This window comes from Dermochelys coriacea, chromosome 3, assembly GCF_009764565.3.
Source record: "Dermochelys coriacea isolate rDerCor1 chromosome 3, rDerCor1.pri.v4, whole genome shotgun sequence".
NCBI lineage: Eukaryota > Metazoa > Chordata > Testudines > Dermochelyidae > Dermochelys > Dermochelys coriacea.
In genome coordinates this window covers 3,717,576-3,733,122 of record NC_050070.1, presented here as the reverse complement: position 1 = coordinate 3,733,122, position 15,547 = coordinate 3,717,576, and the positions used below count along the sequence as shown (strand labels likewise).

Below are 15,547 nucleotides of genomic sequence, written 5' to 3'. Positions count from 1 at the left end.
AAGTTCCATTTAGATAACAAAATCTATTTTTCTACAAACCTATCATTTTTGGCCAAAATCTTTTCACTGTAGCAATGGGAATTAAGTGAGTGTTTGTGAAATGCTCTGAGGTCTGTTGGTGAGAAGCAAAGTCCTCATCTTTGCATCCTGGTGACTTCTACATCACTTGATCACTTGCAGTCTCTAAATCATGACTGACTATGCTGCAGCTCAAACAGAAATCAGGGGTGTGATGCATAGAAGCAGACAATATCAGGGTTGGAAGGGACCTCAGGAGGTATCTAGTCCAACCCCCTGTTCAAAGCAGGACCAATCTCCAACTAAATCATCCCAGCCAGGGCTTTGTCAAGCCGGGCCTTAAAAATCTCTAAGGAAGGAGATTCCACCATCTCCCTAGGGAACCATTCCAGTGCTTCACCACCCTCCTAGTGGAAAAGTTTTTCCTAATATCCAACCTAAACCTCCCCCACTGCAACTTGAGACCATTGTTCCTTGTTCTGTCATCTGCTACCACTGAGAACAGTCTAGATCCATCCTCTTTGGAACCCCCTTTCAGGTAGTTGAAAGCAGCTATCAAATCCCCCCTCATTCTTCTCTTCTTAAAACTAAATAATCCCAGTTCCCTCAGCCTCTCCTCATAAATCATGTGTTCCAGTCCCCTAATCATTTTTGTTGCCCTCCACTGGACTCTTTCCAATTTTTCCACATCCTTCTGGTAATGTGGAGCCCAAAACTGGACACAATACTCCAGATGAGGCCTCACCAATGCCGAATAGAGGGGAAAGATCACCTCCCTTGATCTGCTGGCAATGGTCCTACTTATACAGCCCAAAATGCTGTTAGCCTTCTTGGCAACAAGGGCACACTTGCAGTGACAAAGTGTGACAAAATGACAAAAATGCAGTAACAAAGAAGGGCCAATGTGATCCTTCGAGCCTCTCCCCCTGTGGTAGGGAGCCTCTCCCCCTATGGCAGGGAGTCTCTCCCCCTATGGCATTCTCCAAGATCTTCAACAGGCACATACTCCTTTTGGTCCTGCTTTGAGCAGGGGGTTGGACTAGATGACCTCCTGAGATCCTTTCCAACCCTGATCTTCTATGATTCTATGATTCTAAACCTAGGAGTACTCAGGCAGCTGATTTTGACCTCTGTCTACGGCATTAGTGAGACCAGTACTGGAATAACACATCACGTTTTGGTGTCCACATTTTAAAATTGAAAAACTGGAAAGGGTACAGAAAAGAGCCACAGAAATAACTGAACGGCTGGAGAAAATGCCTTGCGGTGAGAGACTTAAGAAGCTATAAACTGGTTATAAACTGTTCAGGAAGGACAGGCAGGGCAGAAAAGGTGGGGGAGTAGCACTGTATGTAAGGGAGCAGTATGACTGCTCAGAGCTCCGGTACGAAACTGTGGAAAAACCTGAGTGTCTCTGGATTAAGTTTAGAAGTGTGTGCAACAAGAGTGATGTCATGGTGGGAGTCTGCTATAGACCACCGGACCAGGGGGATGAGGTGGATGAGGCTTTCTTCCGGCAACTCACGGAAGCTACTAGATCGCATGCCCTGATTCTCATGGGTGACTTTAATTTTCCTGATATCTGCTGGGAGAGCAATACAGCGGTGCATAGACAATCCAGGAAGTTTTTGGAAAGCGTAGGGGACAATTTCCTGGTGCAAGTGCTAGGGGAGCCAACTAGGGGGAGCGCTTTTCTTGACCTGCTGCTCACAAACCGGGTAGAATTAGTGGGGGAAGCAAAAGTGGATGGGAATCTGGGAGGCAGTGACCATGAGTTGGTTGAGTTCAGGATCCTGACGCAGGGAAGAAAGGTAAGCAGCAGGATACGGACCCTGGACTTCAGGAAAGCAGACTTTGACTCCCTCAGGGAACAGATGGCCAGGATCCCCTGGGGGACTAACATGAAAGGGAAGGGAGTCCAGGAGAGCTGGCTGTATTTCAAGGAATCCCTGTTGAGGTTACAGGGACAAACCATCCCGATGAGTCGAAAGAATAGTAAATATGGCAGGCGACCAGCTTGGCTTAATGGTGAAATCCTAGCGGATCTTAAACATAAAAAAGAAGCTTACAAGAAGTGGAAGGTTGGACATATGACCAGGGAAGAGTATAAAAATATTGCTCGGGCATGTAGGAAAGATATCAGGAGGGCCAAATCGCACCTGGAGCTGCAGCTAGCAAGAGATGTCAAGAGTAACAAGAAGGGTTTCTTCAGGTATGTTGGCAACAAGAAGAAAGCCAAGGAAAGTGTGGGCCCCTTACTGAATGAGGGAGGCAAGCTAGTGACAGAGGATGTGGAAAAAGCTAATGTACTCAATGCTTTTTTTGCCTCTGTTTTCACTAACAAGGTCAGCTCCCAGACTGCTGTGCTGGGCATCACAAAATGGGGAAGAGATGGCCAGCCCTCTGTAGAGATAGAGGTGGTTAGGGACTATTTAGAAAAGCTGGACGTGCACAAGTCCATGGGGCCGGACGAATTGCATCCGAGAGTGCTGAGGGAATTGGCGGCTGTGATTGCAGAGCCCTTGGCCATTATCTTTGAAAACTCGTGGCGAACGGGGGAAGTCCCGGATGACTGGAAAAAGGCTAATGTAGTGCCCATCTTTAAAAAAGGGAAGAAGGAGGATCCTGGGAACTACAGGCCGGTCAGCCTCACCTCAGTCCCTGGAAAAATCATGGAGCAGGTCCTCAAAGAATCAATCCTGAAGCACTTAGAGGAGAGGAAAGTGATCAGGAACAGTCAGCATGGATTCACCAAGGGAAGGTCATGCCTGACTAATCTAATCGCCTTTTATGATGAGATTACTGGTTCTGTGGATGAAGGGAAAGCAGTGGATGTATTGTTTCTTGACTTTAGCAAAGCTTTTGACACGGTCTCCCACAGCATTCTTGTCAGCAAGTTAAGGAAGTATGGGCTGGATGAATGCACTATAAGGTGGGTAGAAAGCTGGCTAGATTGTCGGGCTCAACGGGTAGTGATCAATGGCTCCATGTCTAGTTGGCAGCCGGTGTCAAGTGGAGTGCCCCAGGGGTCGGTCCTGGGGCCCGTTTTGTTCAATATCTTCATAAATGATCTGGAGGATGGTGTGGATTGCACTCTCAGCAAATTTGCGGATGATACTAAACTGGGAGGAGTGGTAGATACGCTGGAGGGGAGGGATAGGATACAGAAGGACCTAGACAAATTGGAAGATTGGGCCAAAAGAAATCTAATGAGGTTCAATTAGGATAAGTGCAGGGTCCTGCACTTAGGATGGAAGAATCCAATGCACCGCTACAGACTAGGGACCGAATGGCTCGGCAGCAGTTCTGCGGAAAAGGACCTAGGGGTGACAGTGGACGAGAAGCTGGATATGAGTCAGCAGTGTGCCCTTGTTGCCAAGAAGGCCAATGGCATTTTGGGATGTATAAGTAGGGGCATAGCGAGCAGATCGAGGGACGTGATCGTTCCCCTCTATTCGACACTGGTGAGGCCTCATCTGGAGTACTGTGTCCAGTTTTGGGCCCCACACTACAAGAAGGATGTGGATAAATTGGAAAGAGTACAGCGAAGGGCAACAAAAATGATTAGGGGTCTAGAGCACATGACTTATGAGGAGAGGCTGAGGGAGCTGGGATTGTTTAGTCTGCAGAAGAGAAGAATGAGGGGGGATTTGATAGCTGCTTTCAACTACCTGAAAGGGGGTTTCAAAGAGGATGGCTCTAGACTGTTCTCAATGGTAGCAGATGACAGAACGAGGAGTAATGGTCTCAAGTTGCAATGGGGGAGGTTTAGATTGGATATTAGGAAAAACTTTTTCACTAAGAGGGTGGTGAAACACTGGAATGCGTTACCTAGGGAGGTGGTAGAATCTCCTTCCTTAGAGGTTTTTAAGGTCAGGCTTGACAAAGCCCTGGCTAGGATGATTTAACTGGGACTTGGTCCTGTTTTGAGCAGGGGGTTGGACTAGATGACCTTCTGGGGTCCCTTCCAACCCTGATATTCTATGATAAGCTCAATCTGTTCAGCTTTTCCAAATAAGATTGAGAGGTGACTTGATTACAGTGTAAACGCACCTTCGAGGGGAGAAATACCAGGTACTAAAGGACTCTTTAATCTAGCAGAGTGACACTGAACAAGAACCAAATGGCTGGATGCTGACGCCAGGCAAATTCAAATGAAAAATAAGGCACCAATTTTTACCAATGTGGGTGATTAACCATCAGGGCAAACGACCAAGGGAAATGGTGGATTCTCCAATTTTTTGAATCCAGGCTGCCAGTCTGGAAGAAGCTTTAGCCCGGTGATACTCAAACCTCCGTGTTTCAGGAGCCAAATTAGAGATCAGTGTTACCCAAATGAGCCCCCGGTGTGTGAATTCATGGCTTCATTTACTATAGCAAAGTACCACATAGTCATATTTAAATAGTATGACCGGGGAGATATTTAGTTTATAACATGAGCGGCGGGTATCCAAGGCCAGGGGAGGCTAAGCCGCCCCTAACCCAGGCTGTGGTCCCCCACACACTCCACCCCGAGGCCCCGCCCTCACTCCTCCTCTCCCCTGAAGCTAGCAGGGGCTCAGCTCCAGCCAGCAACCTGGAGCTCGGGGCTGGGGCAGCAAGGGATGGCTTGGGTTGGTGTGCAGGCCAGCCGGTGGCCTGGGGAAGCTTGGGCTGGCCCGGGGGTCAGGCAGCTTGGGGGTCAGGCCAGCTGGGCAGCCGGAGTGGTTTGGGCGGCTGCGAGGCAGGTATGGGGCGCTGGCAGGTCAGAGGCACAGCCTCGCATAGAAGGGGCAGGGCGGGGGGCTAGCCTCCCCAAAGGTGGGGTTCACCCGCTGTCCATATATTAATAACCTAGTGCAAGTTAACTTAATTGGTTAATAACCTAATGAAAGCATCCTGATTGGTTAATAGCTTAGATCGCTTAATAATTCAATCACACCGTGTTTTAATATCATGTGCTGCAAAGAGCTGCCGGAGACACATTAAAGAGCCATTTAGCATGCCTTGGTCTGCATATCACTGATTTAGCCAAATGCCCAGTGGAGGGCTCAAGGCAGGCGTCAGGTTACACAGGAGATCAAGTGAGATGATGATGGGGTTTTTTTCCACCAAATGCATCCGATGAAGTGAGCTGTAGCTCACGAAAGCTTATGCTCTAATAAATTTGTTAGTCTCTAAGGTGCCACAAGTACTCCTTTTCTTTTTGCGAATACAGACTAACACGGCTGCTACTCTGAAACCTGAGATGATCTAATGGTCTCTTCTGGCCTTAGTATTTAGGAATAAATCTTCTTACCTGCATGCTAGCGCGTTGGCCTCACTCGCTGAGTGTGTGTTTGGTTTGTTTTCCAGACCAGCGTCTCCATAGAGATCAGGTACCAGGCCATGGATGGCACCGTGGGCTCCTGGAATGATGGGGAATTTCTGGAGAGTCCTAACTACCGGTCGGAGGGCGAAGGCCCGTGGGAGACAGAAAGCCTGCTCCCCGGGCACCGGCAGGGCTCGGCCGTGTCTCCAGGCAAATCCAACCCCAGCCTGAAACCGGCAGAGAGGAACTTCAGGAGGTAACATTCCACCCGCGGCACCAACTCGATCCCAGGCACTGCCCAGTGTGGGCAGAATTCTTGGCATGAGCGTGCAGTGGCAATGAGCCCTCCTCAATATGGCTATGGAGGGGGGCCCTCTTTGTCCTTGTTCATAGCGCCACTGTCTTCATGTCACGCTGCAGCGAAGGGAGATAGATGTACGAGCTAGCGCAGATGCGTCTCACCTCCGCATTGTTGCTGGATTTGCATTTCCAGCTGCGTATCCGCCCTCTTCATTTTAAACAGGTCGATGCGCAGGTGGGTGTGTGGCGGGACACGGCTGCGGCTGCTTCTCCTCTGCCTCGAAACTCAGGCCAAAAAAAAAAAAATGGCTGGAAAACACAGAAGAAAATTAGCCAGACAGACTCACTCTGGGATTCCTGCCTCCCTGGTGGCCGTGCCGCGCTTTCGGAAGCCAAGCACTGCCCCTGAGACTAAGGCCCTGCCCCTTGCAATAAGACACATTGTCCAGTCTGCTTCAGTGCCAGATTTTGCCCATTGAGAGATGGCTCCTGCAAGAGACATGGGTTACAGGCTAATTCCGGGGGGGAGGGGGCGCAACATTTGTCAACAGATACTGCACTTCTAACACACCGTAACCGCAGGGCTAAGTAGAAGGGAAACCTGTGGTGGTATTAGCTGCCACCAGGTGCTAACTGTTGGCAAATGCAGCAGTATTACGGCAACCCAGGGATATAACCCGGGTGCTGGGTGCGGTTTCAGGCCAGGAGGAGAAGCAGCGAGCAGCAGCTTGCTCAAGGGTGTGATGTTTACACTGCCTGCTCTCTGGGTTTCCAGGTGAGGACTGCAGCGCAGATGTAAATGTCGGGGGGGTGAGGGCTGTCCCGTGCAGACACATGCACATGGGAGGCGTTCAATGGCCATTAGGAGACCAGCTCCGACTGTTCACTGAGAATCGGTTAGGCATGAATTCAAAATGTCAAGTCATTGCTGGACCTAAGTAGCCAGTGATTTCCTAGACACCAGTCAGCCCAGTTCCTAGGCCCTGGGGTGGAGCTGAGTGTTAAAGCAAACCGGTTACTGAGGTTTGTAATGTGTCCGGGAGGAGTGAGAAATGCAAATATAATTAAATACAGATGTGGGGGGGATTAGGTGGCTGGCTGTTGATTAGGCCTCTTCATATTGGATGGAATTGTAATACTTGGCATTTTTATAGCGTCTTGAATCCCAAAGGATCCCACAGCATTCCACAGACAGAGTACGGCACCACTGATATGCAGCCACCTCAGGGGTGGGATCTGGCAGCTGGGTTACAGCATCACTGACATGCAGCCACCTCTGGGGTGGGATCTGGCAGCTGGGTTACAGTGCCACTGACATGCAGCCACCTCTGGAGTGCAAGCTGGGTTACAGTGCTGTTGATGTGCAGCTACTTCTGGGTGGGAACTGGCAGCTGGGTTACAGCATCACTGACATGCAGCTGTGTCTGGGTTGGGAGCGGCAGCTTAGCTGACAAGTGCACAGCAAAACAGATGCTCATCTATCACAGTGAGCTGATGGACATGGTGTAAACACCTAGCTAGACAGATCAAATTGGGATATTTTGGTCCAGGGTGTAGGGCAAGCTCTTGCACCTTTGAACTTTTATCGTGCACCCTGAGCAAATGGAGCCTTGGTTTTCTGATGAGATCGTAACCCCTCCCCCCAATGACCTGGGCTTTTGGAACAGAAGGATCCAAGTTCTATCCCTGGTAAATACTGTGATGTTCCAAGTAGCGGTTGTATGTGACATAGTGGTAACCATGCAGTTTTCCTGGCCTTTCCCTTCTCATGGATCCTCAACAGGATTTGAACTCAGAACCTGCTATACTACAGCACCGGCCTCTACCACAGAGCTAAAGGAGTAACTCCTCTAATGCGCATCCGCAGCCAGCCGCTATCCGCTACGAGGCCGTATCACCAGCAAGGGACCCAACACGCTTTATGACAGGTTTCAGAGTAGTAGTCTGTATTCGCAAAAAGAAAAGGAGGACTTGTGGCACCTTAGAGACTAACAAATTTATTTGAGCTTAAGCTTTCGTGAGCTACAGCTCACTTCATCAAGCTGTAGCTCACGAAAGCTTATGCTCAAATAAATTTGTCAGTCTCTAAGGTGCCACAAGTCCTCCTTTTCTTTTTGCGAACACGCTTTATGAGCATGTTACGCTTATAGAGCCATAGATTTATTCCTTGCTCCTTAGTCTCCCTGAACCATTCTGCATCCGTGTCAGAAGTTCTTCCTCCTGATCCATTGCCTGTGCTCGGAATAGCTTATTGCTTAGCTGGCCAGCCAGGAAGGAAGAGATGCGCAGGCAGAAGTGCAGCCAGCTTTGGAACGGATTTTGCTCTGTACCCAATCAAATCCCCATGAAGCTCTTGCCCAGAGTTTGTTTGCTGTTTTGTTTTGCTCTAATTTGACTCCTGCTGACTCCACACCCCTGGGGCAGCTGCTCATACAGACCTTTACAAAGCACTCAGCACTGTTCACCCCAGTGACTAGATGTCCCAGCCAGTTTGGATGGGAGCCGGGCCCATGCACATGGGCGTGAAGATGAAATGACATGTGAATGTGGGGCTTATGGTGGGGCACAGGCATGGACTCCCAAGTTTGCATGTGTGCGGAGGGACGGGAGGTGGGGAGCTCTGCCTGGGTTCACGCATGCATGAACAGGTAAGGGGTGCTCACACGGGAAGGTTAAAGAGAAGAGACAGAAGTAATCCCATCTAGGTAACCCTGTGTTGGAAGCTGGCAGCAAGACCTAGCGCTGGGTGAATAACAGATTTTTCAGTTTGTTGGCATTTCCGAACAATTGAGTGGTGGAGGGAGAATTGTTTCAGGTGGAACAGAAAGGGAAATGTTTCGAAATTTTCAACAAATTGAAAAGTAAAAAAAAAATCACTTTGGGTCAAACAAAAGGCTGTATTGGGACTAGGAGCATTTCTTCACATCTGACATTTTTTTTAAATTAAAAAATGAAATGAAATGCCAAAGCCAAAAGTCATTTTGAATTGAAAAATTGACAAGTTTCTGGGTTTTTTGAGACTTTTTTAGGGTTTTTTCAGCTGAAACAGTTCAGCGACATAAACACAAATTGACAAAATGTCTCAAGGTCCCCGAGTTTTGATCCAAACATTTCACCTGGCTCTGGGGGGGGTGCGGGGGGGAAGCCAAACCATCCCCAAAGGGAGCCCTGCAGAACCATGCTCAGCTCTTGGCCTTGAACCCAGCTGGGCTGGCGGTGATGCCAGAAGCAGGAAGGATGGGAGCCGATTTCCCAGTGACTTAGCGGAGTGAGCAAGGCTGATATGGAGAGAGAAACGGCCTGCCTGGCTTTGGAAACCAGCTGTGGAAATCGCTGATGGAGAATAAAAATTCAAGGCGAGCTAGAAAGAGAAACTAGGAACCTGCGCCCTGTATGGCCACTTTATGGGGATAAAAGAGAACACAGAGCTCCTCATCCTCATGACCCGAACCCACCTGCACACAGCGGGCACTAAAGGGGACCCTCAGGCTGTCAGTCTCAGCAGAGGCTGGGGCTGAATGGGCCATGGAGAGTGAATTCTCAAGGCAGAGGAAGCTGATGCTGCATCTATGTACAAGGAGGGCTCCTGTTCTCGTTCACACCACCAGAAACCTGGAGCAGCTCCACCGACTTCCACTGAGTCGTGCTGAACACCCAGCAGCATGGCTGAGACCAGGATTTGCTCCATCCAGCCAGGGAGAAAAAGACCCCAGAGTCCCAGTTCCCCTGCTGGAGCCAGATGCAGCCAAGCGCCAGGTCCTGCCTCTCTGGAATAACGCCTGGGCGCGGATTGCACCCATTTCACACACCAGCCGAAGGCAAGTTACGCTCAGCCAGAGGGCTCTTTGCAGCCAGAGGGGCTAGGACCTGATTCTGATCCCACTTGGGCTGGGTGAATGTCTCGGCCTTCAGGTTTACGCTGGCGCATCAGAGCAGGAGCAGACCCAGGAATTCATCTGAGCTGTCTATTTAGGGAGGTGCTGATCAGTGACTCCCATGTTAAGTTTCAGAGTAGCAGCCATGTTAGTCTGTATTCGCAAAAAGAAAAGGAGGACTTGTGGCACCTTAGAGACTAACAAATTTATTTGAGCATAAGCTTTCGTGAGCTACGCTCAAATAAATTCGTTAGTCTCTAAGGTGCCACAAGTACTCCTTTTCTTCTTCCCATGTTAAGGTGGCCCAGAGAGCTGATAGGACCTGAATAGACTGAAAATAGCTTGGAGGATGGGGGCTTGAGTCACCACTGTGGTACGTCTACCTCACCCCGTGGCAGCTCCAGGGAAACTGTCAAAAAATGGGGTCCCAGCCCTGTTCAGGACCGGAGCGAAACAGCTCTCAGACGTCCAAGCTAGGATCTGCTGTCTCGCCTCTTCTCCCATGAGGGCGGGAGAGGGCCTATTCCCTGCTTTATCATACGATGGTTCCTAAGGGCCCTCACTGAAGGTGGCACCGTGCAGGGTATATCCAGAGCAACACAGTACCCGTCCCACGCGAGACAGGCAATAGGCTAGCTTTGCAGTGGCCAATCGCGTGCCTTAGAAATAGATCCGGTTTGTAGGATTTAGAGCCGTGTTCTTTTTTGCACAGGCATTTGGAAAAAAATTTTGCCGCAAAGGGCCAGTCGGGTGTCTGCCACGTAGCTCACAGACCCACCCACACTCTCTGTACTTAGGCTGCCTGGTTTTTCTCTCGAGATTTGTCTCCTACGTGACCACTTAAGGAGGAAATTGTCCTTTCCTCCTAGCAGAATGCTGCGGGAGGGTGATCCCAGAGGCTCCAAAATGCCCTGGCAAGCAGCTAATTTACTCGGTGAATTGGGCTGTGCCCTGTGGATTTCCAGCCTAATTGAAACCATAGATCAGGTTCCCAGCTCAATACACAATACATTTTTGTACAGTGAAGATGCTAATGGATTTCAAAGGGAGCTAGCACCGCTGTTTGTCAAGTGTGCACATTGTGTAACAGTAGCTGGGGATTTAGTAACCTGGGTTTTTGATTTATAATCTCTACAAAAGCAGAGAAATCCTGGAACAATCAACACCCATTTCCATCCTTCTGGCATAGGTACACGCAGAGCCATGTAGCTTACAATAGATCAGCTGTTCAGAGGAGAGCTTCTAAATCAGTGTCCGATCTGCTCCATCTGGACTGTGAAGATACCAGAGAAGGAACCATGCCCAGGGTCAAAATTTCCCTTCTTTCCTCAGTGTTGTGTATTGTTGCTGGGTGACATTTGGCTCCATCCCAGAGCTGGCTGCATTTTGGTGGCACTGAGAGCAATTGTTCAGGGTGACAGACACTGTGTGCAGTCAATTGGAGTCAGACACAAAGTTAACAGCCCAGCTAGTGCCTGAGGCATGGCTGAGGGACTCGGAGGCTAAACTGCACTCTAGTACCCAGTGTTAGCACCATTAGGATGCAGGGCTGCTGACCTGTAGCTATCTACTGCTATGCAGTCTGCCCTAAAACGTCAGTGCCCCCTAGCAGATGGGGGAGTCAATCCCTGCTTGGACAGTTCCTAAGTATCGTACAAAGGCCCCATAAAGTTTGTCTTCAGTTACCCCCATTCAGAGATCACTAAAATGCCCTGCAGTGACCAACCTGCTGTGTAGGCCTTAATGCTCAGAGGGGCGGATGCCTGGGACTCTTCAGGATCAGGCCCCTGCTCTGTGTATGAAACAGGAGTATTTTAGCACTTTCCTGTTTTTTCATGATCACAGCTAGCAAACTACAAACTGTAAGGTGTTCCTGTGGCACTTTCCCCAAGACGGGAGGTGTTAGGCCTGCTGTCCTGAGCAAATTGAATGTGGGTAATTCCATCCTGTCTCCCTTAAATCGCTCTGGCTCTGCAGCATTGCTGCATGCTCACTGCTAACCAGCTGCCATGTGCCACCCCAGAAGTGTCTGCATTTCAATGCTGGTCCCTGTACGCAGAGTCTGAAAAGCGTTTGGGGTCATAGGATGCCACTGCAGCTGCCTGCGTGAATGGGTGAAATCCTAGCGCTGTTGAAATCAGCAGCAAAACTCCCACTGACTTCAGTGGGGCCAGGGTTTCACCCAACACACTCCCTCGTGGCTGAGCATTGTAATGAGATTCAGGAATTGCACCCAAGCAAGCAATATCCAGCAGCCGTCCATGCTGAGGGTTTGCAGGCTGTCCCTGCCATGTCCTGGTCCACCTGCACCCTGGCAACCCAGCGGCTGCGTTATTACCAATGTCCCCATCCCGGTCACCCTGCTGCCCTCGCTGGCGGAGCTGAGGATTGAACGCAGCAGGCTGACGTGCGCCACGTTGCTGCTCCCAGGTCTGAAGAGGACGACATGTATTATCACAGCGAGGACGAACTCCTGGGCGAGGCAGACACCCTGAGCCAGGGCTCCCTCAACACGAGGTATCAGGCCAGGCCGGGCCTGGGCTGTCAGGTTGCAGTGTGCTGTGCTGTGCATGGTGTGTCCTGTCACAAAGGCCGGGGCTTTCCCTGCTCACCTGCCCCCCACGTCCAGCACCAGTTGCGGATGCAGCCCTGATGGAGCCGCTCTATTCTAACAGGAGTTCAGAGCACGGGGTGAGGGGTCTCCAGGACTGTAGATCCGTCCACCCTTCTAACACCGGTCCCAGTGCAACCAGACCAGGGCTGACCAAACGCTCTTCTCAGCTGATGGCTGTGGGGTGGCCTGTGGGAAAGAGCTGGAGGGCTCAGCCCGGCTGTTGAGGGGGACGCCCACTCTCCAGTCACCACCATCAGTGCCCTCAACAAAGAGGCCCAGGGCTGAATGAGTCACGAGCCTGAACTCCCTGTCTGACGTGGGCAGTCCCGCTGGCTCAGTGGTGGAGCACAGTGGCAAGACAGCATGGGGGAAGCCTTCCCCCCACGCTGCACCTGGCCTGTGGGTAGAGGGCTGCACTCTCCATGGTATATTCCCTCTGGGGGACGTACAGGGGATATACCGTCATAGACAGGGTATATCTGGGGGATATACCGTCATAGACAGGCCCTGCTCCCAGTCTGTACGCTGCCTTAATTCTCCCATCACCTAAATCTTCCTGGTTCCTTTGTCCAGTAAGCTCTCTCTTGCCCCTTCTACTGTGATTCAATCTACAGTCCCATAACTGAATTCTCCAGTGTAGAGCAGTATCCTGTTGAACCGGGAGTGATCTCTGGGGGCCCTGGTGCAGAGTCAGCTGATATTTACTTTGCAAATTACATGCACCTGGCCCTGGGCATAAAGCTTTTTCCTAATGAATGCTATGGTTGCAATTGAACCATGAGACAAAAGGACCCAAGAAGCCTGTAATCCATCCCCTTCCCAGCCCAGGGCCACCCTGGTCCTGACTGTCTCCTTTGAAATGACCCAAGTGAAGGTCAACTTGCTTCTCATGGGGGCTGATGGGAGAAGTGGCTCTTAAGGAAGGGCTGGAATGAGGGATCTGAGGCGCCAGCTCAGACGGGTTATTCCATGCGCAGGGAGTGGCGCGGGCTAAGTTACGAGCAAGGTGGCTAAGCAGGTTATAGCTGCTGGTGTCAGCAGTGGGGCCAGAGGGTGACGTGGCAGAGGAAGGGATGTTGGGCTCGGGCAGCTGTGCAGAGCTTCCAAGGCCAGCAGGAGACGTTTAGGCCAAACTTTTCAAAGGTGACTAGTGATTCTTACACTTACATTCTCACACTTACAGTGAGGTCTGTTAGAGGGAGCTGTAGGAGCTCCGCACCTCTGGAAATCAGGCCTCCCGGGCATCTGGCTGGGCACCCAGGGTTAAGAGATGTGTCTGAAAAGACCCACCTTCACCTGGAAGCAGCGGAGCAGAGGCAGCCCACTGGGGGAGTCCAGCAGAGGCAGGAAGACAGCAGCTTCACCCCTCTCTCGCTCAGCATTGCTGCTTCCCCCTCCCCACGGGATCTCTGGGGCTCAGCTTGTTCTTCCCCCAGGCCGTTGGCTCGAATCCCATTTTGTTACTTTCTACCTGTGTTTCCAATCTCTCCAGATCCTTCCATGTCCTAGCGGTTTTATTAGCTGTAACTCCCAGTCATGGGCCTGATCCAAAGCCCACTAAGCGAGTGGGGAAAATCCCTCTTGATTCTGTGGCTTTGGCTCAAGCCTTTAGTTTTGCCTGCAAACGTCATTCAAAAGCCACTTACCGCTTGTCCCAGATCACTGGGAAGATGTGACATTAATCAGCTGATTTTTCTGTCCCGTAGGGGGAAAAATAAAGACCCTGAAAAGAAAAGAATTTATAAATCGCTCTGTGTGTCCCGCAAGTTCTTGTCCAGTCACAGGCTGTCCTGCCTCCTAGGGTCACTGGCTTTCCCAGCGTGCATGTTCCGCCCTGTTAGCTGCATGGATCGAGTCAGAACTGATTAGCGCCTGCTTCGTGCATGGTCTGGGCTCACACACTGCTGTCAGTTGGCTGGAGTCGGCCCCATATGTGAACATCCAGAGTAAGCTGTCCGTCAGGGAAGGGGAAGACAAGTCGTTTATAGGCAGGGCTCTGCCGCTCGCTCGGGGATGTGTCGGGATCAGTTTGCACCCTGGGGCGAACCATCAGGGAGGCCTGGCCCCAGGCAGACATTCCAGATAGACGGGTCCAGCAATGAAGCTTGGTGACAGCCAGTTAACTGGATGTCAGCCGAGAAGGCAAGCTGAGACGCAGATTCTGGGGAGAGGGAGGATGGACGGCAGTTAGGGTGCTAACCTATAGCTTACGTCCCAGGGGTTCGAGGCCCTGTCCTGTCACAGACTCCCTTTGTAAATCTCTGTGCCTCAGTTTCCAATGTGTACAATGGGGATCATAGCACTGCCCTGTGTCACGTGGGGGGGGAGCTGTGGGGATCAATACATTAAAGACTGTGAGATGCTCAGGTACTGTGATAAGCACCTTAGACAGGAAGCCCAGGACAATGGCTTATGCTAAGGGTCTATATCTAGCTCCATCAGCAGATCTTTTGGCAGAAATTAAGTGGTTTGTTTCTGAGTGGCTTGTTCCTTCCTTCTCTCCTGGCCGGGCAGGGAGCATGGGGGCTCAGCACTTTGACTGGCTCTGTCCAGTGTAAATGTGTGTGTAGTTCAGTAGCCTGGCAGACATCCCTCTCAGAATTGGTAAGATACCTGTAGGCTCCTGCGGCCGGCTCTCTCTATATGGAAGGTAGCAGTAGTAAGCTGTTATCCTGTAGTGGGCCAGCCCATACAGGGGGGCATGATACGTGCACACCCTTTGCCAGCATGTTACCTGGAGACCAGTCTTTGGCTGAAGCATCATGCCAGCTAAAAGCAAGCCAAGTGCACCCCTTGGCAGGACGAATACAGCCCCATGAAGGAGAGATGTGAGCCTGCATGGCAGCCTGTCTATCCCTTTGCAAAGCAGTGCCAGAAGGTGCTGCATAATTGTTCACCAAATCCCTCCCTGCCAGGAAAGGGCCTCTTCGCCATCAGTACCTTGAGCTCTGACACAGAATCATAGAAGATCAGGGTTGGAAGGGATCTCAGGAGGTCATCTAATCCAACCCCCTGCTCAAAGCAGGACCAATCCCCAACTAAATCATCCCGCCAGGGCTTTGTTAAGCCTGACCTTAAAAACCTCTAAGGAAGGAGATTCCACGACCTCCCTAGGTAACGCATTCCAGTGTTTCACCACCCTCCTAGTGAAAAAGTTTTTCCTAATATCCAACCTAAACCTCCCCCGTTGCAACTTGAGACCATTACTCCTTGTTCTGTCATCTGGTACTACTGAGAACAGTCTAGATCCATCCTCTTTGGAACCCCCCTTCAGGCAGTTGAAGGTTGCTATCAAATCCCCCCTCATTCTTCTCTTCTAAATAACCCCAGTTCCCTCAGCCTCTCCTAGTAAGTCATGTGCCCCGACCCTAATCATTTTTGTTGCCCTTCGCTGGACTCTCTCCAGTTTGTCCACATCCTTTCTGTAGTGGGGGGCCCAAAACAGGACAC

The 15,547-nt window shown here is 50.8% G+C and overlaps 1 protein-coding gene across 3 annotated transcripts in view; it reads left to right on the top strand.

Annotated features, from left to right (window-relative positions):
* The window catches only part of OTOF (otoferlin), a 217,812-nt gene that overhangs the window by 98,799 nt on the left and 103,466 nt on the right, over positions 1-15,547 (top strand). For all 3 annotated transcript variants that reach the window (XM_038396681.2, XM_043510006.1, XM_043510007.1), the window contains exon 5: positions 5,353-5,564. In XM_038396681.2, the coding sequence (XP_038252609.1) occupies positions 5,353-5,564 (212 nt within the window). The remainder of the gene's footprint in view (positions 1-5,352; positions 5,565-15,547) is intronic.